At 42.2% G+C, this 22,279-nt stretch overlaps 1 protein-coding gene across 3 annotated transcripts in view; it reads left to right on the top strand.

Moving 5' to 3' along the window:
• LOC126416378 (probable peroxisomal membrane protein PEX13) overlaps positions 1–22,279 on the top strand; it is a 103,764-nt gene that overhangs the window by 64,331 nt on the left and 17,154 nt on the right. For 2 of the 3 annotated variants that reach the window (XM_050084057.1, XM_050084056.1), the window contains 3 exons: positions 18,815–19,126; positions 19,257–19,504; positions 19,660–19,851. In XM_050084057.1, coding sequence (XP_049940014.1) covers positions 18,815–19,126; positions 19,257–19,504; positions 19,660–19,851 — 752 coding nt within the window. The remainder of the gene's footprint in view (positions 1–18,814; positions 19,127–19,256; positions 19,505–19,659; positions 19,852–22,279) is intronic. The other variant, XM_050084058.1, reaches the window with a different exon arrangement.

Below are 22,279 nucleotides of genomic sequence, written 5' to 3'. Positions count from 1 at the left end.
ATCTGCGGACTGCTGATTTCACTTTTGCAACTGTCGCAAAGCATTGGCTATCCAGGAATTTCTTTAAGGGGTGAAACAGATGAAAGTCCGACGGTGCAAGGTATGGACTGTATGATGGATGCTGAATCACTTCCCACCCAAATTTGATGATTTTCTGACGAACAGGAGCACCAAAATGGAGGCGAGCATTATCGGTGAAAAGTTCGACACCGCCAACATTAATATTACGGGATTTGTCACAAAGGGCACGACGCAACTTTACCAAAGTTCTTTAATATAGGCTGCATTATTCACAGTGGTCCTGTGTTCAGCGGAGTCCGCCAATAATACACCTTCATATCCCAGAACACTGTCACAAGCACTTACCTAGCATATCCAGTCACTTTCAATTTTTTTCGTACAGGGAAACTAGCATGTTTCGACTCAGAGGCCCGCTTGGTTTCGGGCATGTAGTGGTACGCCCAAGACTCTTCGCCAGTGAGGAATCCTTTCAGAAAGTCATGCATATATGCGGTGTAACACGTGAAGTGATCCAACTCCATTATCATTTACTGGCCCTCATGTTCTCAGGGACCCAGCGAGAACTAAATTTACGAAATTTCAGTGTGTCGTGAACAGTGTCGTACATCGCATCATAGGAACTGCTGCTATAAGATTAGCAGTTGCACAGGCCGGTCGTTCAGAATTGCTGCCTCAATGGGCCGACTTTTTGCGGGGTTGCAACTGTTACAGGGCACCCGGAGAATGGCGAATCACTAAGGTTTACACGGCCCTCTTGGAAGAATGCACACCACCTGGAGACACTGCTACTGTCCATAGAGTCGTCCCCATACATGCCACGCAAGTCTCTGGGAATTTTACTCAGTTGATGCCCTTTAGCCCACAAATACTGATATATATTTCTCTGATCTTCATAATTTGACGACAGTAACATGCGCACCATGTTTGTTTCGTATTCCAGCATTCTCTCGCCAGAGCTGCACATGAAAATAAAGTACCTTCGGTAGTACACACTTCAGATTATATCCTTGTGAAATTTCATCACTCCAGTTGCAATACCAGGAGAGAGAAAAATTATTGCGCGTTGCTTTTCGGATCATCCCTCGTACTTTGCAAAAGGTGGCGTAGAAGATTATTTCTACAATTTGTTCATATGATTGGAAAGATTGAAGAACAAAGCTTTGCCAACAAAAGTTACGTTGGTTATACTTTTCTTTGGTCAAAATCTTTGAAAATTTTGGAGATTTCGTTTTTTCAAAAAATCCGTTTCTGTGCTCCAAGCACTTTGGCGTGTGTTTCCTTTTCAAGAGCGCACAAAATTCTCTACATATTTGATTACTACCACTTTTTTCCATACGCAGGTTTTCAAATTTTGTGCCAAGTGGCAAAGTACCTAGTTTTTGGACACTGTTATTTCAAGTTTCTGTTTATATAGTATAAAATACGTTCTAGAACATTTCACTATGCGTTATTCAGTCACGTACTTTGTGTGCAATCTGGTGATTCCTGGGCATCCATTTATTGTGATTCACACGTCACTAGTTGTAGTTAAGCTCAAGTGGAGTTCAGCACTAACTCATTATTATATATAAACATCATTTGCTCATTGCTGTTCACATGCAGTTACGGAAGAAATCGTAACACTAAAAAATATTTAACGTAGAGTAATGAAATGTCGGGAATACATCGAAGACTTTCGGTACAGTACAGGAACAGTGTTTTGCCACAACGGAGTGTCTACGAATGGATTGAAAAATTCCGAAATGGTCGCACAAGTGTCACACATGATGAAAGAGCGACCGTTTATCATCACAAATGAAGAAACCATTGAGCGTTCACGTGAAATGATTCTCTTAGACAGACGAACAGGGGCACCAAAAGCTTTCTGATGCCCTCATAAAAGAAGGTTCTCGGTTGAGTTGCGAACCAGGAGTGCACCGTTTCTTTCACTGCTTCGTCCGAGGCAAATCGACGGGTCCTTCATGCCTGTTTGAGTGGACCAAACAAGTGATAATCAGGAGGGGCAAGATCGGGGCTATGTGGAGGATTATCCAGTACTTCAAATCTGAGTTTCTGGACCGTTTCAGCAGTGTGGGCAGCAGTATGCGGACGGGCATTGTCGTGCAACAATACACCACCTTTTGACAGCAATCCTCGGCTTTAGCCTGGCAGTAAGCATCTCACTGTAACGTACTCTGTTTATTGTTTGCCACTTTCCCCATAATGTTCCAATACTGGACCTTCGGCGTCCCAAAAAACCGTAAGCATGTTTTCCTGCGGACGGTTGGGTCTTCAACTTTTTCTTGCTCGGCGAATTTGGATGTTTCCTTTCCATACTCTGCCGTTTACTCTCCGTCTCGTAACGATGGATCCATGTCGCGTCACCAGTAATGATCCTGTCTAAGAAGTTGTCCTTATTGTTATGATAGCGATCTGAATGTTTTTTGCAGATGTCCAAGTACGTTTGTTTATGCAACTGTGTGAGTTGTTTGGGACTCATCTTGCACAAACTTTATGAAACCCAAGTCTGTTGTGGATGATTTCGTAGGCAGAACAGCGATTAATATGCAGACGATGTGCCACTTCGTCAATAGTTAATCGTCCGTCTAAGAGAATCATTTCACGTGAACGCTCAATGGTTTCTTCATTTGTGATGGTAAACGGTCGTCCGGCTCTGTCATCATGCGTAACACTTGTGCGACAATTTCGGAGTTTTTCAATCCATTCGTAGACATTCCGTTGTGACAATACACTGTTCCCTTGCTGTACCGAAAGTCTTCGATGAATTTCGATCCCTGATACGCCTTCCGACCACAAGAAACGGATCACTGAACATTGCTCTTCTTAGGTGCAAATAGACAGCAGAGCAGCTATGATTAACAGCACGGCAGCGATAACGAAACTAACCTAGCAGCTTGAAAATTGCAAAGATATAACAACAAATAAACAAAGCATGCGTCATCAACGTAAAACGACAGTACTACCAAAATAAACAAAAATATAAATAAAAAATATAATTTAATTGACTTACCCTCGTACAATAGCAATTTCACATGCTGTATAGGGTGGGTGGTCAGAAACAGCCAGAAAAGATTGTAACGATGTTGCGGGGTAGGTTGTGCTGGTAATTAATTGTTAAGAAAAGCTTTCGATACGTTGCTCCGTTACCGAAGTTGAAGTATCCAGCCAGGCCGTAGCGCTTGTAAATTCAGGCGGCCCTGCAGAGACGGTGTCGTCAAACGTGTTCTTCTTTCGGTTTCTTAAAAGCGAACGAGAGAGCTACACAAACATGCATATGGGGCGTTAGTAAGGATCGAACCTGGGCTAAAGACTGAGCAGCCTCGTGCGCTGTTATCTACGCTATGAGAACAGATGTCACTAACTGTATCTGGCGGTCCGTAGCTCGTGGTCTAGTGGCTAGCGTTGCTGCCTCTGGATCACAGGGTCCCGGGTTCGATTACGGCCGGGTTGGGGATTTTCTCTGCCCTGGAATGGATGTTTGTGTTGTCCTCATCATTTCATCAGTATTCTTAAAAGTGGCGAGATGGACTGTGTAATGATTTGAAATTCTTACGGGCGCTGATAACCGTGCAGTTGAGCGCCCCACAAACCAATCATCATCATCATCATCATCATCATTATCATCATCATCATCTTGTATATGGCAGGCCGCTTGAATTTGTCGCACAACGGCCTGACTGGCTAACTTCAGTGCTAATTAACTCTGAAACAGCGCAACGTGTCGACCTTTTTGTTAACAAGGATTTCTCAAAAATGGTTCAAATGGCTCTGAGCACCATGGGACTTAACATCTTAGGTCATCAGTCCCCTAGAACTTAGAACTATTTAAACCTAACTAACGTAAGGACATCACACACATCCATTCCCGAGGCAGGATTCGAACCTGCGACCTTAGCAGTCCCGCGGATCCGGACTGCAGCGCCTAGAACCGCACGGTCACCACGGCCGGCAATGATTTCTCAGCACAACCTATTCTGCAACACTGTTACAAGCTTTTGAGACTGTGTCTGGCCACCTTGTATATACTGGCCGTACGGCAAAGTGAGATGTTCAGTTCCAATGTATAACATATACTGATGAGCCAAAACATTGTGACCACCTGCTTAATAGTTTGTTTGCCCGTCTCCGGAACGAAATACATCACTGATTCTGTGTCAGGGATCCATTAGTTTGTTGGTAGGTTTGTGGAGGTACGTAGCATTAAATGTCTACGCACAGGTCATATAATTCGTGAAAATAGCGGGCCGTAGATTTGCGTACGCCGTGTTAGCGCCCGATAGCGACCTATTTTGGTTCCATGCTGCTGAAAGGTAACATCAGTGTCGGGGAAGACTCCAAGCATGAAGAGATGCGTCGTTTTTTTCAGTTACCACCTCAGGTCCCAGGGCCCTTGCAAGCGCAGGAGAATGTCTCTCATAGCACAATACCACTCCCAACAGCCTGCGTCTGTAGCGCACTGCACGGTTCGAGCCGCCGTTCATCTCGATGACAGCCTTTGTGAAGACGACCATCGAACTGGTGTAGCAAAAATGTGATTCACCTGAAGATCCGACACGTTTCCATTGATCGACGGTCGAATTCCGATGGTCGCGTGCCCTGTGTAATCGTAATTAACAATGTCGTTGGGTCAACATGTGAGCGCGTAGGGGTGGTGTGCTGCGGATCTCGATCTTCAACAGTGTGCGATGAACGGTGTCCAGCAAAACACTTACGCGTGCACCAACATTGTGTTCTTTCGGCAGAGACGCCACCATCTGTCCTCCTTTACAGAGCAGACAGGCCTCCGAACCCCACGTTCTGTGAAGAGTCGTGGACGTCCAACCATTTAACGCTAAGTAGTGGTTTCACTGTCCTACCTCTTTCCGTAGATGTTCAAGACTATAGCACGCCGTGCGAGGTGGCGCATTGGTTAGCACACAGGACTTGCATGCGGGAGGACGGGTTTGACCCGCATCCTGCCATCCTGAGTTAGGTTTTTCGTGAGTTTCCTAAATCGCTTCAGGCAAATGCCGGGATGGTTCTTTTGAAAGCCAATCAACAGTAGCACTTGAACGTTTGAACAGCATCGCCGTTTTCGAGGTACTCGTTCACACGCTCTGCGTAATAATGATCTTCCATTTGTCAAAGTTGATTATCTCAATCGATTTCCCCATTTGCAGCCCGCTCTTCGCTAGGGTGATCTCCCATCCGTGTCTGCCCCGCTTATACTTTTGTTATCGCGACACGTGCCCGTAACGCCACCAGGAGGCTTCCAAATGTTTTGGCTGATCAGTGTATATTTCTACTACACTACTGGCCATTAAAATTGCTACACCAAGAAGAAATGCAGATGATAAACGGGTAGTCATTGGACAAATTATTATACTAGAAATGACATGTGATTACATTTTCACTCAATTTGGGTGCAAAGATCCTGAGAAATCAGTACCCAGAACAATCACCTCTGGCCGTAATAACGGCCTTGATACGCCTGGGCATTGAGTCAAACAGAGCTTGGACGGCGTGTACAGGTACAGCTGCCCATGCAGCTTCAACACGATACCACAGTTCATCAAGAGTAGTGACTGGCGTATTGTGACGATCCAGTTGCTCGGCCACCATTGACCAGACGTTTTCAGTTGGTGAGAGATCTGGAGAATGTGCTGGCCAGGGCAGCAGTCGAACATTTTCTGTATCCAGAAAGGCCCGTACGCGACCTGCAGCATGCGGTCGTGCATTATCCTGCTGAAATATAGAGTTTCGCAGGGATCGAATGAAGGGTAGAGCCACGGGTCGTAACACATCTGAAATATAACGTCCACTGTTCAAAGTGCCGTCAGTGCGAACAAGAGGTGACCGAGACTTGTAACCAATGGCACCCCATACCATCGCGCCGGGTGATACCCCAGTATGGCGATGACGAATACACGCTTCCAATGTGCGTTCACCGCGATGTCGCCAAACACGAATGCGACCATCATGATGCTGTAAACAGAACCTGGATTCATCCGAAAAAATGACGTTTTGCCATTCGTGCACCCAGGTCGGTCGTTGAGTACACCATCGCAGGCGCTCCTATCTGTGATGCAGCGTCAAGGGTAACCGCAGCCATGGTCTCCGAGCTGATAATCCTTGGTGCTTCAAACGTCGTCAACTGTTCGTGCAGATGGTTGTTGTCTTGCAAACGTCCCCATCTGTTGGCTCAGGGATCGAGACGTGGCTGCACGATCCGTTATAGCCATGCGGATAACACGCCTGTCATCTCGACTGCTAGTGATACGAGGCCGTTGGGATCCAGCACGGCGTTCCGTATTACCCTTCTGAACCCACCGATTCCTTATTCTGGTAACAGTCATTGGATCTCGACCAACGCGAGCAGCAATGTCGCGATACGATAAAGCGCAATCGCGATAGGCTACAATCCGACCTTTATCAAAGTCGGAAACGTGATGGTACGCACTTCTCCTCCTTACACGAGGCATCACAACAACGTTTCACCAGGCAACGCCGGTCAACTGCTGTTTGTGTATGAGAAATCGGTTGGAAACTTTCCTCATGTCAGCACGTTGTAGGTGTCGCCACCGGCGCCAACCTTTGTGAATGCTCTGAAAAGTTAATCATTTGCACATCACAGCATTTTCTTCCTGTCGGTTAAATTTCGCGTCTGTAGCACGTCATCTTCGTGGTGTACAAATTTTAATGGCATGTAGTGTATAGAAAAAGAAACTGAAATAAAAGTGCTAAAAAACTTGGTATTTTGCCACTGTGCACAAACTTTGAAATATGAAGAAGTTAAATGAATTAAATCGTCTACCCCACATTCTGCTAGGTATGGACTTTTTCTGACAATTTGAATGGAGTTCGTTGCTTTTTTTGTGAACTTTTGTCATAATTGGCTTTTCCATATTAGTCGTATACAAATTGGCTTAATATATGTATGTGACGTCGGTTCCTGTAAGAGGATGTGAATATTTTCTTTGCCTCCGTTCCCCAAACTGGCAGTGTGCTTAGTCTCTAATGACTTCGTCGACAGAACATTAAACTCTCGCTGTTAAAAGATTGCTGTGGACAAACTCATTGTCCTGCAACCACATTAGTTTCTTTTGCAATTCGGGACTCTCTCACGAATTTTTCGTTCAGTTAGTCCTGAACACTCAACTTGTATTTCTCCCTTTGCATGGTAATCCATCTGCATCTACATCTATACTCTGGAAACCACTGTGAAGTGCACGGCAAAGGATACGTCCCATTGTATCAGTTGTTAAGGCTTTTAACCGTTCCATTGCCGTATGGATTACGGGAAGCATAGTTGCTTAAACGCTTCTGTGCGTGGTGTAATTAGTGTAATCTTGTATTTGCGATCGCTGTGTGTGTGGTATGTACGGGGTTGTAGCCCATTCCTATACTCTAGAAATGTTCTAAGTTGGTTCTTGCGGGATACTTACCTCATTTTCAAGCGTCTGCTAGATCATTTCTTTCAGCATCGTCGTGACACTTTCCCATGGTTCGAACAAACTTGTGATCATTCGTGCTGTCCATCTTTGTATCCTTTCAATGTCGCGTGTTAATACGGGCTCCTCACATTTGCGCAATACTCTAGAATGAATCGCACGAGTGTTTTGTATGCAGTTTTCATTGTAGACTGTTTGGATTTCTCCAGTATTCTACCAATGAACAGCACTCTGCCATCTGCTTCACCCACGAGTGAGCCTATGTGATCATTCGATTTCTTATCCCAACAAATTGTTATACACAGTTGTGTGTAAGAGTTGACCGATTCCGTAAGAGAACTCACTTTATGGCCCTGCAGAAACAGACAACAATATGCAAATTGAAGCTGGAGAGAGAAAGAAAGGAATTGGAAGGAACTATTGGTGTCAGCTGCATTGGGAATTTATGCGAAATCAGCGGCGACGAGTGAAAATGTGTGCCAGGAATCGAACCCGGGGTCTCCCGCTTACTTGGTAGTTGCGTTAACCTCTGTGCCACTCGGACATAGTCCGCACAATTGCGATAAACACTATTTCAGCACGCCTCTCGTCCGACCCACATTCCCACCTGGCGCAAGTTGTCCGTAGTCCACGTCCATGTCCGCTATGCTCGCTCGTTTGAGATTCCCGTAAGAGGTCGAACGTAGTTGTGCATCCGCCCTGCTGGTGGTGGATTCATTGACCGTCGAGGCGAATCAGTTACATGAGTGCGTAGTGTCTGTTCTTTCGGACATGTCCGAAATAACGTACACGCACGCATTCATATTACAGGCTATATTCTTTTCAGCAGATGAACACGAGTGTGTTGGTAGTGGAGGGCCGTGGCTGCGACCAACTGCTTTGACTTTTCGCTTCTGAGATGAAGCGATGACCATGTCCTACCCACTGTAACACAGCAGCACACAAAATCACTTGGGTTCTTCCAATAAAGGCACAGACACTTTTTTTAAAATTTGTTTTTGCATCACCCAGCGAGACACTGGTTTTTTTTACCCACACCAATCTTGAAGCGATATCCGCCCGCCTAATTACATGATAGGTTTCGGCTCGTGTGAGCGTATCGGCTGTGCCCTCGACCGAGTGAACGGACCCGTTAACGAAACAAGATAACTGTTACACTACCGGATAAAAAAATAAAGTAGTTCCCTCGTAACGTGTTTTCGTAATTGCTGCAAAGGCACAATTGCAATGGCAGCTAAATATTTTCAGAGTTCACACTTGAAACAATTTGTAGATCTCGAAATAAATTTTGCTCAATTTTATAGTTATTCCCTGGAGTGAGTGGGGACTGAAGTAGCTCTTGTTTTCCTTAAGATCGATCCACAGCACAGAGCCAAGTGGCCTGCGAGGTTAATTTCAGTTGTAGCGCTCGTACATTCGAAGATGGGTCGAGGCAAAATTGCAAGTGTTGCTGTTCGTTGTGCTACACCATCCATACAAAAGGAGAAGAAACGTCGGTAGTTGGTTACACAATTTTAAGAAGTTATTAAATATACTGCGGAAATATCGGTGAACCACTCGCAGACCGTAATGGAGTGCTCGAAAATTTTCATGGAGTATCATTCGATTAAGATTTTGAACATCGTATGACTGTAAATCAGAAGGAAATAAAAAGGACGCAAATTACTGGAAAATTACATTTCAGAGACTAGTTGACATAGAATGAAATTTTCACTCTACAGCGGAGTGTGCGCTGGTATGAAAGTTCCTGGCAGATTAAAACTGTGTGCCAGAACGGGACTCGAACTCGAGTTCGAGTCTCCGTCCGGCACACAGTTTTAATCTGCCAGGAACTTTCATACCAGCGCACACTCCGCTGTAGAGTGAAAATTTCATTCTAGAAACAACCCCCAGGCTGTGACTAAGCCATGTCTCCGCAATATCCTTTCTTCCAGGAGTGGCAGTTCTGCAAGGTTCGCAGCAGAGCTTCTGTGAAGTTTGGAAAGTAGGAGACGAGGTACTGACGGAATTAAAGCTGTGAGGACGGGGCGTGAGTCGCGCTTGGGTAGCTCAGTTGGTAGAGCGCTTGCCCGCGAAAGGCAAAGGTCCCGAGTTCGAGTCTCGGTCCGGCACACAGTTTTAATCTGCCAGGAAGTTTCACTAGTTGACATTACTATATACTTTTTGGCTATTGGGGATTGCACGTAAGAGCTTGATAAATCTGTTGGAATCGTCCAAGAATAGAAACAATTCTCAGTGCATGTCTCTTAATGATTGAAAGTCGTCTATTACTTTTTATTGACTATATATGGAAGCATCGATGTGAAAAATTGTCATTACAAAGCTGTTAGTACTGTGAGCTCATAGAGGTTAAAGGAACAGGCTGAAAACATGGACGCAGTAATAGTTTACAGGTGGCTGCAACAGATTAGTGACACAGAATGATTACTCCATTTGCGACGGTATATGACATATGAGTATGTTGTGAGTACACACGGTGACTCCTGATGTCGTGTCGGACCTCCTTTTCCACAGCGTAGTGCAGCAACTCGACAGGGCATTGACGCAATGTGTTGTTGGAAGCCCCCCGCAGAAATATTGAGCCTTGCTGCCTTTTTAGCCGTCCAAAATGCAAATGTGTTGCCGGTGCATGATTTTGTGCACGAACTGACATCCCGATTATGTCACGAAGTGTTCTATGGGATTCACATTGGGCGACCTTGGTGGCCAAATCGTTCGCTCGAATTGTCCAGAATGTTCTTCAAACCTATTGCGAACAATTGTGACCCGGTGACATGGCGCATTGTCATTCATAAAATTTCGATCGTTGGTTGGAAACATGAAGCCCATGGATGGCTGCAAATGGTCTCCAGGTAGTCGAACATAACCATTTCTAGTCAGTGATCGGTTCAGTTGGACCAGAGGATCCAGTCCTTTCCATGTAAACACAGCCACGCCACCTGCTTGCAAAGCACCTTGTTGACAATTTGGGTCCATGGATTCGTGGCGTCTGCGCCACAGTCAAACACCACCATCAGCTCGTATCAACTGAAGTCTGGACCCATCTGACCAGGCCAAGATTTCCCAGTCATATAGGGTCCAACCGATCTGGCCACGAACCCAGGAGAGGCGCTGCACTCGTCTGCTGCCGTAGCACATTAACGCCAGATTTCGCCGCACCTTCGTAACGAATACGTCCCACGTTGATTTCTGCTGTAATTTCACGCAGGGTTGCTTGTCTTTTAGCACACAGCACTACGCAAACGGCGCTGCTCTCGGTCGTTAAGTGAAGACGATCGGCCACTGCGTTCTCCGCGGCGAAAGAAAATACCTGAAATTTGGTGTTCTCTGCACGCTATTGACACTGTGGATTTCGGAATATTGAATATTTTTTAGATCCCCGAAATGTAATGTTCAATGCGTCTAGCTCCAACTACCATTCCGCGTTCAAAGTCGGTTAATTCCCGTCGTGCGGCCGTAATCACGTCGGAAACAGTTTCACGTGAATCACCTGAGTGCAAACGACAGCTCCGCCAAAGCAGCGTATCGCTATATCGCGACATATGTCACCTCAGAGTAAAATAAAACTGAAATTCTAATCTTCAATCTGAAAGGTTTTTTAGACCACAAACACTATACAATGCACATAGTTCGCATACGATACAATCACCATCCAACGATGGGTAGCGAATCCGCGAGGCTGCCGGCGGACATAGCAGGGTTTTTCACGAAAGACGCCGTGCGTCCGCCAGCGACCACATGCTCCGTTGTCGTTCGATCTTCTACTACATTCGGCAAACCATTGTGAAGTACAAGGCAGAGGGTACGTCTCATTCTACCATATATTAGGGTTTTATAACCGTTCCATTCATGTATGTAGCGTGGGAAGAATGGTTGTTTAAATGCCTTTTTGCGTGATGTAATTCATCTAATCTTATCCTCACGATCCCGTTGCCAGCGACACGTGGGGAGTTGTAATATATTCCTAAGATCATCATTTAATGCCGGTTCTTGAAACTGTCACGGAATAGTTTACGTCTATCTTCAGTTTCTCCGGCATCTCTGTGACACTCTCCTACTATACAAACGTGTGACCATTCGTGCTGCCCTTCTCTGTGTACGTTCAATGTCCCCTCTTAGTACTATTTGGTACGGGTCCTCACACTTGAGCGGTATTCCAGAATGGGTCGTACCAGTGATTTGTAAGCAACCTCCTTTGCAGATTGACTGCATTTCCCCAGTATTCTGTATTTCCCCGGTATTCTACTAATAAAACGAAGTCTATCACCTTCTTTACCCACGACTGAACTTAAGTGACCATTCCATTTCATATTCGCGCAAAGTGTTACATCTAGATATTTGTATGAGTCGGCCGATTCCAACTGTGACTGATTGGTGCTATAGTCTTAGGATACTACTTTTTTTTTAGTTTGTGAAGTGCACAGTTTTACATTTCTGAACATTTAAAGCTTGTTGCCAGTTTTCGCATCATTTTGAAGTCTCATCAAGATTTGAATGAACATTCATGCAGATTCTTTCCGGCGGTACTTCATTGTAAATAACTGCATTATGTGCAAAAAGTCTGAGGTTACTATTGATATATCCCGCAAGGTTATTAATAAACAACATGAACAGCAAGAGGCCCAACACACTTCCCTGGGGCACACCCAAAGTACTTCTGCAACCGACAGTCACTTTCCATCCAAGATGACATGATACGTCCTCGCTACCAATATATCTCAGTCCATTCACAAATTTCGCTAGATGCCCCATATTATCATGCTTTTGAGAATAGGCTTGTATTTAGTTCTGAGTGAAATGCTTTTCGAAGATCAGGAAACACTGGATCTATCTGACTGTCTTGGTTCAAAGTTTTCAGTGTGTTGTATGAAAAAAGTGAGAGTTGGGTTTCATATGATAGATGTCTTCAAAATTCACACATCTTAACATGGTAGAGGTCATAATCTTTGAGGTACATCATTATGTTCGAGCTCAGAATATGCAAGATTTTACAATAAATCGCTGTCAACGATATTGGACAGTAGTTGTGTGAATCACTTCCGCTATTCTTGTAACGCGTGTGACCTGTGCTTTCTTCCAACTACTGGACACGAGTTTTTAGTTGAGGAATTACGATAGATTATAGTAAATAACTCAGCCCCAAATTCGTTAGTAAGGATTCCATCGGCCCCTGGAGATTTGTTCAGTTTTAACGATTTCAGCTGTTTTTCAACACCACTGACACTTAAACTTATTTCCCTCATCTTTTCAGTGGTACGAGGATTAAATTGGGGTAATTCTCCTGGATTTTCCTTTGCGTTTGAGAAGGGAGTTGAGCTTTTCTGCTTTTGCTATGCTACTTCTAGTTTCAGTTTCAGTTCCAGTGACTGGGCTCTAAACTACAGACCGATTTCACTTTTGCCAGCATTCTCAAAAATTTTAGAAAAAGTAATGTACAGGCAGCTTCTCAACCATTTGACCACAAATAACATATTATAAAGAACACAGTTTGGATTTCTGATATCGAGAAGGCTATTTACACCTACAGTGAAAATGTACTTAATTCATTAAATAACAAATTACAAGCAGCAGGTATTTTCTGTGATTTGTCTAAGGCATTTGATTGTGTGAACCACAACATCCTTTTAAATAAATTAGAATTGTACTGTAGACAGATGTATAGCTCGTGGTCATTATTGTTCACTACTTTGAGATGCTGAAACTCCGTAAATGATGGTTTGTCAGGCGCCTTCCTCCACATTCACAACACCAGCTGACATCCTACTACAAAATAAGCAACTGTTAGCAGTGGATACATGATGCAAGTGGGTTGCATGAGGTAGTTTGGTGCAGCAGTTAGAACAATATCTACTGTTGCGTCAGCTGCTTTGAGTTTTCTCCCAAGTCATTCCTGATTAAGTTACTTTTCACTAATTTATCTCAATCATAGTATTAATGGGAGGCAATTTGAAACACTGAATTCTTCTACATCTACATTTATACTCTGTGAAGCACTGAGGTGCATGGCAGGGGGTACATCCCATTGTACCAGTTATTATGGGTTTCTTCCTGTTCCATTCACATATGAATCGCCCGAAGAATGATTGTTTGGATGTCTCTGTGCATGCAGTAATTAGTCTAATCTTATCTTCAAGACCTCTATGTGAATGATACATAGGGGGGTTGTAGTATATTCCTGGAGTAATCATTTAAAGCCAGTTCTTGAAGCTTTGGTAATAGATTTTCTCAGGATAGTTTACGCCTATCTTCTTAGTCTCACTATTCTACAGTAGAGGGTTACAGTGTGAATATTCAAACCCTTCTTTCTGCTTATGAAATGGAGCAAATTGGATCGTTCTCTTTGCATTTGATGTTGATGTGGTCTACAGTGGGATTCTCAAGGCACCAGTACTTCACAAACAGTTCTTCAGAAAACCCCACAAGTTTTTTTTTCACTATTTTTCGCCATTACAAAATCCAGCAGAGGATTTCAAGACTGCCACGCATAGCAAATGGCTAAATTTTTTACAGTATGTTCCCAAGATCCTGATCTCGAACAACCTTGAAAATTTTCGTGATATCTGTATCAGTTTTCAAGATACAGAGGGTCAAAGTTACTCTATTTATAAACGTAAAATCTGATAGGAGGCGAAATCTAAACAATAAATATTGACAGCAAATTGCTAAAATTGTGAAAGTATTTTATTTACGCATTCACCTCGAAAAGGCATCTCCTTGTCTGGAAAAATTTTCATCCGTTACTGAGAAGCACTCCAAAACCCAGCCGCAGTTACCAAGATGACTACGCACAGTAAAAGGCTGCAATTTTCACGATGTATTTTTAAGATCCCAATCTCTAACAACCTTCCAAATTTTCTTCATATCTTTATCTCTTTCCAAGACGCACATGTTCCAAGTTATCTTACTTGTACATATAAAACACACACGTAAAATCCAGTGTCAGGAAGTAACTTGATTTATAAAGCAACATAGCACAGAGAAATATGCTCTAAAGTGTCTCCATTATCATCTGAGAAAACCATGCTGTAGTACCGACACGTGAGACTCCACCCCTACCCCACATAAAATTCAGTTTGAGGTGTAAAATTAGTTTTATGTTATTCTGCAGCAGGGAACCAGCAAAAAAGGGTCCTATCGGAGTACAAAAAAATGCGGGTATGTTCCCAGTTATTTAAAAGACTAACCACAAATTGGGGTACCAGGACAGAACAAATGGGACTGTGGCTGTGACTAGGTGTCAATGACAGAGAAACAAAGAGATAGTGACAATGAGTTGGGCTGGATGTGTGAGTGAGAAAGGGCAACAGAGAGTAGATAAGTATGAGCGATTTACAGCGATGGACTAGTGGATTTTATTGCAGATCTAGATTTCAGCTAAAGGGGTAGCTATCATCAGTGCGTTACAGGTAGTCACGTAGACACAGTGTAGTTATAACGACAACTTTTTGTTTGTTTTTGTTTCCTATGGGCCCAAATTGCCAAGGTCATCGGTCCCTAGACTTCCACACTACTTAAAACAACTTACACTAAGGACAACATACACACACATGCCCGAGGGCGGACTCGAACCTCCGATGGGGAGAGCCGCGCGAACCTTGGCAAGATGGCTAAGATAGCGCGGTTACGCCGCGCAGCACGACACACATTACGAAATAACTTCGGCATGTATATGCATGAATCAGTCTGACTGATGCTGAGTCTACACGCCACAAAAAACAGTTATAACGTTGGACAATATATTGTACCCGATTTTCTGTATACCCACATCAGATCACTCTAGTAATAGAAATTAATACATGTTCTGCACTATATACTTTTCTGAACATGGTGTCGCGTGTGGTCGCTGTCGGGCACATGGCGCCAGGCTTGGATCTCTGCTGCGTCCGACGGCGGACTCGCGGCGGTCAGCGTGTTAAATATCACCTCACACATTCTAGACTCAGTAACCAAGCAACCACTCCATTTGAAGTGCCGACTGTTCCTGTGTGGGCCGGCACTCCATGTAGTTTGGAGCATTTGACTATCGACATCGATCCTTCGCCGCATTGCTGCGCGTTTGGTGTGGACACACATTTTGCTCGTCGCACGATTAGCTCCTTCTCTGTGTCGTTTGAATGTTATCCACAAATAATACACGCTCTGATGTTTTCTTTGTAGCCTGTTTATTGGAGTGAAAGACTTTCCGATCTTCCTTCAATTTCGGCACTCATTCTTGGTTCACCCGTGATTGTTATACTTGAGATGTAACATTACTAAAGGTCATCAGGTTCGATTCTATTGGAATGATTTGCCCAATGACCGCGACGTAATCCAGGAAAGAAAGAACGTCAGCCTTGGTCGTAATGTCATCTGTATTTTATTGCAGATCTAGATTTCAGCTAACAGCGCAGCCATTGTCAGTGGTTTGCAGGTAGTCATGTAGACTCAGCATCAGTCAGACTGATTCATGCATGTACATGCCGAAGTTATTTCGTAATGTGTGTCGTGCTGCGCGGCGTAACCGCGCTATCTTAGTCATCTTGCCAAGGTTCGCGCGGCTCTCCCCATCGGAGGTTCGAGTCCGCCCTCGGGCATGTGTGTGTATGTTGTCCTTAGTGTAAGTTGTTTTAAGTAGTGTGGAAGTCTAGGGACCGATGACCTTGGCAATTTGGGCCCATAGGAAACAAAAACAAAAAAAGTTGTCGTTATAACTACACTGTGTCTACATGACTACCTGTAACGCACTGATGATAGCTACCCTTTTAGCTGAAATCTAGATCTGCAATAAAATCCACTAGTCCATCGCTGTAAATCGCTCATACCTATCTACTCTCTGTTGCCCTTTCTCACTCACACATCCAGCCCAACTCATTGTCATTATCTCTTTGTTTCTCTGTCATTGACACCTAGTCACAGCCACAGTCCCATTTGTTCTGTCCTGGTACCCCAATTTGTGGTTAGTCTTTTAAATAACTGGGAACATACCCGCATTTTTTGTACTCCGATAGGACCCTTTTTTGCTGGTTCCCTGCTGCAGAATAACATAAAACTAATTTTACACCTCAAACTGGATTTTATGTGGGGTAGGGGTGGAGTCTCACGTGTCGGTACTACAGCATGGTTTTCTCAGATGATAATGGAGACACTTTAGAGCATATTTCTCTGTGCTATGTTGCTTTATAAACCAAGTTTCTTCCTGACACTTGATTTTACGTGTGTGTTTTATATGTACAAGTAAGATAACTTGGAACATGTGCATCTTGGAAACAGATAAAGATACGAAGAAAATTTGGAAGGTTGTTAGAGATTGGGATTTTAAAAATACATCGTGAAAATTGCAGCCTTTTACTGTGCGTAGTCATCTTGGTAACTGCGGCTGGGTTTTGGAGCGCTTCTCAGTAACGGATGAAAATTTTTCCAGACAAGGAGATGCCTTTTCGAGGTGAATGCGTAAATAAAATACTGTCACAATTTTAGCAACTTGCTGTGAATATTTATTGTTTAGATTTCGCCTCCTATCAGATTTTACGTTTATAAATAGAGTAACGTTGACCCTCTGTATCTTGAAAACTGATACAGATATCACGAAAATTTTCAAGGTTGTTCGAGATCAGGATCTTGGGAACATACTGTAAAAAATTTAGCCATTTGCTATGCGTGGCAGTCTTGAAATCCTCTGCTGGATTTTGTAATGGCGAAAAATAGTGAAAAAAAACCTTGTGGGGTTTTCTGAGGAACTGTTTGTGAAGTAATGGTGCCTTGAGAATCCCACTGTAGACCACATCAACATCAAATGCAAAGAGAACGATCCAATTTGCTCCATTTCATAAGCAGGAAGAAGGGTTTGAATATTCACACTGTAACCCTTCTACTGTAGAATAGTGAGACTAAGAAGATATGCGTAAACTATCCTGAGAAAATCTATTACCAAAGCTTCAAGAACTGGCTTTAAATGATTACTCCAGGAATATACTACAACCCCCCTATGTATCATTCACATAGAGGTCTTGAAGATAAGATTAGGCTAATTACTGCATGCACAGAGACATCCAAACAATCATTCTTCCGGCGATTCATATGTGAATGGAACAGGAAGAAACCCATAATAACTGGTGCAATGGGATGTACCCCCTGCCATGCACCTCAGTGCTTCACAGAGTATAAATGTAGATGTAGAAGAATTCAGTGTTTCAAATTGCCTCCCATTAATACTATGATTGAGATAAATTAGTGAAAAGTAACTTAATCAGGAATGACTTGGGAGAAAACTCAAAGCAGCTGACGCAACAGTAGATATTGTTCTAACTGCTGCACCAAACTACCTCATGCAACCCACTTGCATCATGTATCCACTGCTAACAGTTGCTTATTTTGTAGTAGGATGTCAGCTGGTGTTGTGAATGTGGAGGAAGGCGTCTGACAAACAATCATTATGGAGTTTCAGCATCTCACCGAAGTAGTGAACAATAATGACCACAAGCTATACATCTGTCTACAGTACAAGACTAGACATATTTTCGGTGTGGTAATTCATTGATACAAATTATGAACAAAACTAGTTTATTAAAACTGGGAACTCCTTACTGTATGGAAGTGTCACATTTTTACAGTTGAGGATGGGTTGAAGCTTCGTGGTTTTCTTTTGTTGAAGTACAGCTTTATTGCAAAAGCAGTCATGTGTGCCTTTTGTAAAAGTGTGTAGAAATTATACATTGTTTGGCAGCTACGATAAACACGTTAATTATGCACTTGACATAGATCATACCAATGGTTACACCAGGCTAGCAATTTCAGAAACTTTTTGCTACTGACATCTAAATAATTCATTTTTGTAGCTGTATTTTAGATACAGTAAGATAACTTTACCAAAATGATAATGCACCTCAGGTGCTCAATTAGGTTTCATTGAACAACTCAATTTACAAACTAAAACTTATTTTGTTCACTTCTGTGGAGAGAGATTCATCAGAGTTGAGTAGCCACCAATTTAAATTTAATGTTTATTTATTTACTGATTTATTTAACTTGCCAAGTTTAAGGCCATCAGGTCCTCTTTTACATCTAAAAGGGGGAAGTTGCATTATTCAGTTAAAGGAAGCACAAAAAGTTTTAAGTAACCATAAACATATTTTTAAATTCACATTCCATTGTTATTTTTTGTTGAATGGAATCACGTAGGAAGAACATGCTCGAGAGATTTGAACCACTGTGAGAATGGCATAATCATGGGAACATAACGTGTGCAGTAGAATGTTAGTAAACACAGAGTTTTTTTTTCTACTTTAAAAGTTTTCCTCTTAATATATTCTGTTAACTGCAACAAACTTCTATGCTTGTAAATTCAGTTCATGTAAGTATTAATGATAAATCTCTTTTCACAACAGCAGGGCTCCAGTACCTTCTACATCTATACCATCTAATTTGCCTACAAGAAATGTGCAGCAACAACCTCCACCTGTTCCATCTCGCACATATAGGCAATCAACTTATGCACCAATGACGTCAAGTACATATCCATCCTATGGTTCATATGGAGGATACTCTGGATTATCCGGCTATGGAAGCTATGGAGGTTATGGTGGTTATGGTGGCTACTCGGGATATGGGGGTTACGGAGGTGGATATGGTTATGGAGGATATGGTGTTGGTATGAATAGGTATGGAGGATACCTACAAAGACCAGAATTGGAAAGCAGGTCAGTTCTACATTTTGTATTTCGTATGTAGTTCTGTTTGCTATATTTTTATGTTTGTAAGTAGGAAAAAAGGTTTTTGCATTTCACATTTGTTAATTTTCTAATACATGCTCCTATTTTTTTTTTTTAGGTTCATACGCGTGGCAGAAGAAAGTACACGGCCTGCTTTCCAGTCTATAGAATCTTTGGTCCAGGCATTCAGTTCTGTAACTTTCATGTTGGAATCAACATTTGGTGCAATACACAATTCATTCAGGGCTGTACTTAGTGTTGCAGAAAATATGGGGAGGCTACGTTCTGTTTTTAGTCAACTATTCTCAGCTTTCACAATTTTTCGCACACTACAATGGCTTTATAAAAAATGCCTCTATTTATTAGGTATGTATTTGACACATTATTTTTCAAACCTTTGAAAATTCAGTTGTTACAGCCACATATATAGCTTAATACTTATTAATCATTGCACAAAATAATATTTTCCTATAGAAAGATAAGGCTTAGTGCTGTAATGTTACAGATGAGTGATGTTCCAGGTGTGCTGAAGTGTGATCCTAGTCAAGATGATATATGGCTCCAAGCTGCATCGAGGGCAGAAGAGCAACAGGAAGCAGCTGCTGGCCAGTCGCGATTTTCTTGGCCTGTTCTTGTTCTCATGGGCATTATGCTTAGTGGCCCTTATTTGATGTGGAAGCTGCTTAGTACACTGAATGAATCTGTTGGTTCAGGTAATACTGAAATAAAAGTAGTTCTATAACTGTGATATGTCTAAGTAGCATACCCTGAAAATGTTTTAGGAGTGTCTCTTACATCTAATTACTCAATATTTTTAAATACAGTGTTTCACGTATGACACAACTACACAACTGTTGTGTCTGGCATTGTACATGATCAGCTATTCTCAGACACTGATAGGTAGTATATCAGTTTCAGGAGAACTAGAAGAGTTAAGAGTAGCCTTGGAAACAAGCCTGATAAAATTATTTTGGCGTGCTCAAACTGAAATCTTACAAAGTAACGGAAGTGCAGCGACGGACCAGTTCAGATTCTGTTACTCAAAGCCAGTACTGCAACTGGCTGTTGCCGTGTATGCTTGAGAGAGAGAGAGAGAGAGAGAGAGAGAGAGAGAGAGAGAGAGAGAGAGAGAGAGTTAATCCTGAAATTCCCAGTCCCCTACCATCCTCGCCAAACTCCTTGTCCTGGTGAATCATTGCTGCATTTATTGAGGTAAGTTATTTTGCAGAACAATTTATGTTGAAATTCTGAAAAATCCTAGTCATTTAGTCATTTACTTCGAAATCCTAGTCATTTACTTCAAGAGCCTCTGCATGATGTGGAGGGGGGGGGAGGGGGGAGGGACATAGCAGTGCTGCATGCATTTAGTGCGATGTGAATCACTGGACTGAACTTTTTCCAATAAACTATAACTTCTGATAGGTATGTGTGCAATGTATAGCAACGTTGTGGCTTTTTTTGAACCATCAGTATTAGGATAGGCCTACTGTCAAAAACTCTTTGTTTCAGGATCAGCCTCTCCATTATGCAGAGACAGCAATAGCCAGTTGTAGTACTGAAGTCAAGCAACAGACTCTCAGTTGGTCACTTGATTTACTGCCATTACTTTGTAGGGTTTCTATAAGACTTTGCGCATGTATATGTAAGAAGATGTTACTCACACTTTAATATGAAGTACTGAATAGTGCAACGTATTTCTCAGACTTACTTCCAAAGCCATCCCTGGCTCATCTAGTTGGGCCAAAAGCGATATACCAGCTGCCAGAATCCAAGGAATGGGCTGGAGCGTAATATGTGGTGAGAGCCTGCCTCACTGGTAAAGGTTACCTCACAGTGTCAGTGGGCTCGTGACATGCATGCTACGTCTTGTAGAGTTTTGGTTCTTTTCAGATTTATATCATTGCCTCTTCCCCATTCCAACAGTTCAGAAAAACAAAATTGTAGTTCCTGGAGTCAGGGTCCCTTCTGCTTTCCCTATTAAAGTAGGTTTTATATCATCATCAATTTTGAAAGACTGCTAGAGTACGTTTGTGGAATCTTTGCTATTTTACTGGTGTTACTATTCTGGCTCCCAGTAGGTAGTTTTAACCCTTTTGCAGTCAGCCATTTTGAGCATGAGTGATGAATGCTAAAAATGTCATTTGTTTTTATATTCCAAACAGTGTTCTATTTAAACTGCCATATATCATACTGCACTCAGGTTAAAAATATGAAAAAATACCACCTACCCACAAAAGTAGGTAGTTTATTATGACATACCCAGATTGTCATACTTTATCGCTTTAGTTTGCAGATTGTCACACTTCTTCTTGTTAAATTGTTTATAAGTGAAGAAATAAAAATTATTTTAAAACATAATATAAATTTGATTTTGTGTCCATATAATTAACAGTACTCTTGATTTCAAGAAAGCTCACTAATGTTCACAAAATTTATGCAAATTTGTGAATAAACGACGTAAAAAAATGAAATGGAGAATAATTATAATAATTATACAGTACATTAGTCTGTTGGATGTATGCAGTTCTGTGTCATCTGACATTTGTTTTTTGTAACAGAATATGTTTTGCCAAACTGTGGAAAGACCTTAGATGTTTTTGTACTTCAGTATAAAAATGTAGGTCTTTTGTTAAGTCCCAATTCAGTAAGCCTGCTATAAAACTTCTTACCTCAGCTATTGTGACATACAACCACTTTTTTGTATGGGCTGGACAAAGTAGCAGCATGTTTGGATAAAAATTGGCTAACTGAGCAATTGTTTTTGTTTTGGCGGCAGTATTTTTTTTTTCTTTTAATGCTGCAGTGAGAACCAAATTGAAATATTCTCTTGCCGAAGATTCCACTAGTGGCGAATGCTGTGGTCCAGGCACCTCATGATATGGTTGTGGTAACAGCTGTAGTGTTTCAGGTGCAATCGTTTGAACGTACTGTTACTGTGTTTTTTCCATTCTGCCTTCACTTTCAATCAGTGTATCAGCAAACTGCAACTGCTTTCACCAAAATACTCTGTATTAATAGTGTTTTCCAGTAACACACAAATTTAATTGTTGGACACATTTTCATAAAAAAGTCACAAAAGCAAATTAAATAAAAAAATTCAAACATTAACACAAAGAAAAGTAGCTCAGAAATAATGTTAAA

The sequence above is a fragment of the Schistocerca serialis genome, chromosome 8 (assembly GCF_023864345.2).
Source record: "Schistocerca serialis cubense isolate TAMUIC-IGC-003099 chromosome 8, iqSchSeri2.2, whole genome shotgun sequence".
In the NCBI taxonomy this organism is placed as follows: Eukaryota; Metazoa; Arthropoda; class Insecta; order Orthoptera; family Acrididae; genus Schistocerca; species Schistocerca serialis.
Note: the sequence above shows the minus strand (reverse complement) of the source record. Positions and strands in the feature narration are given on the sequence as shown.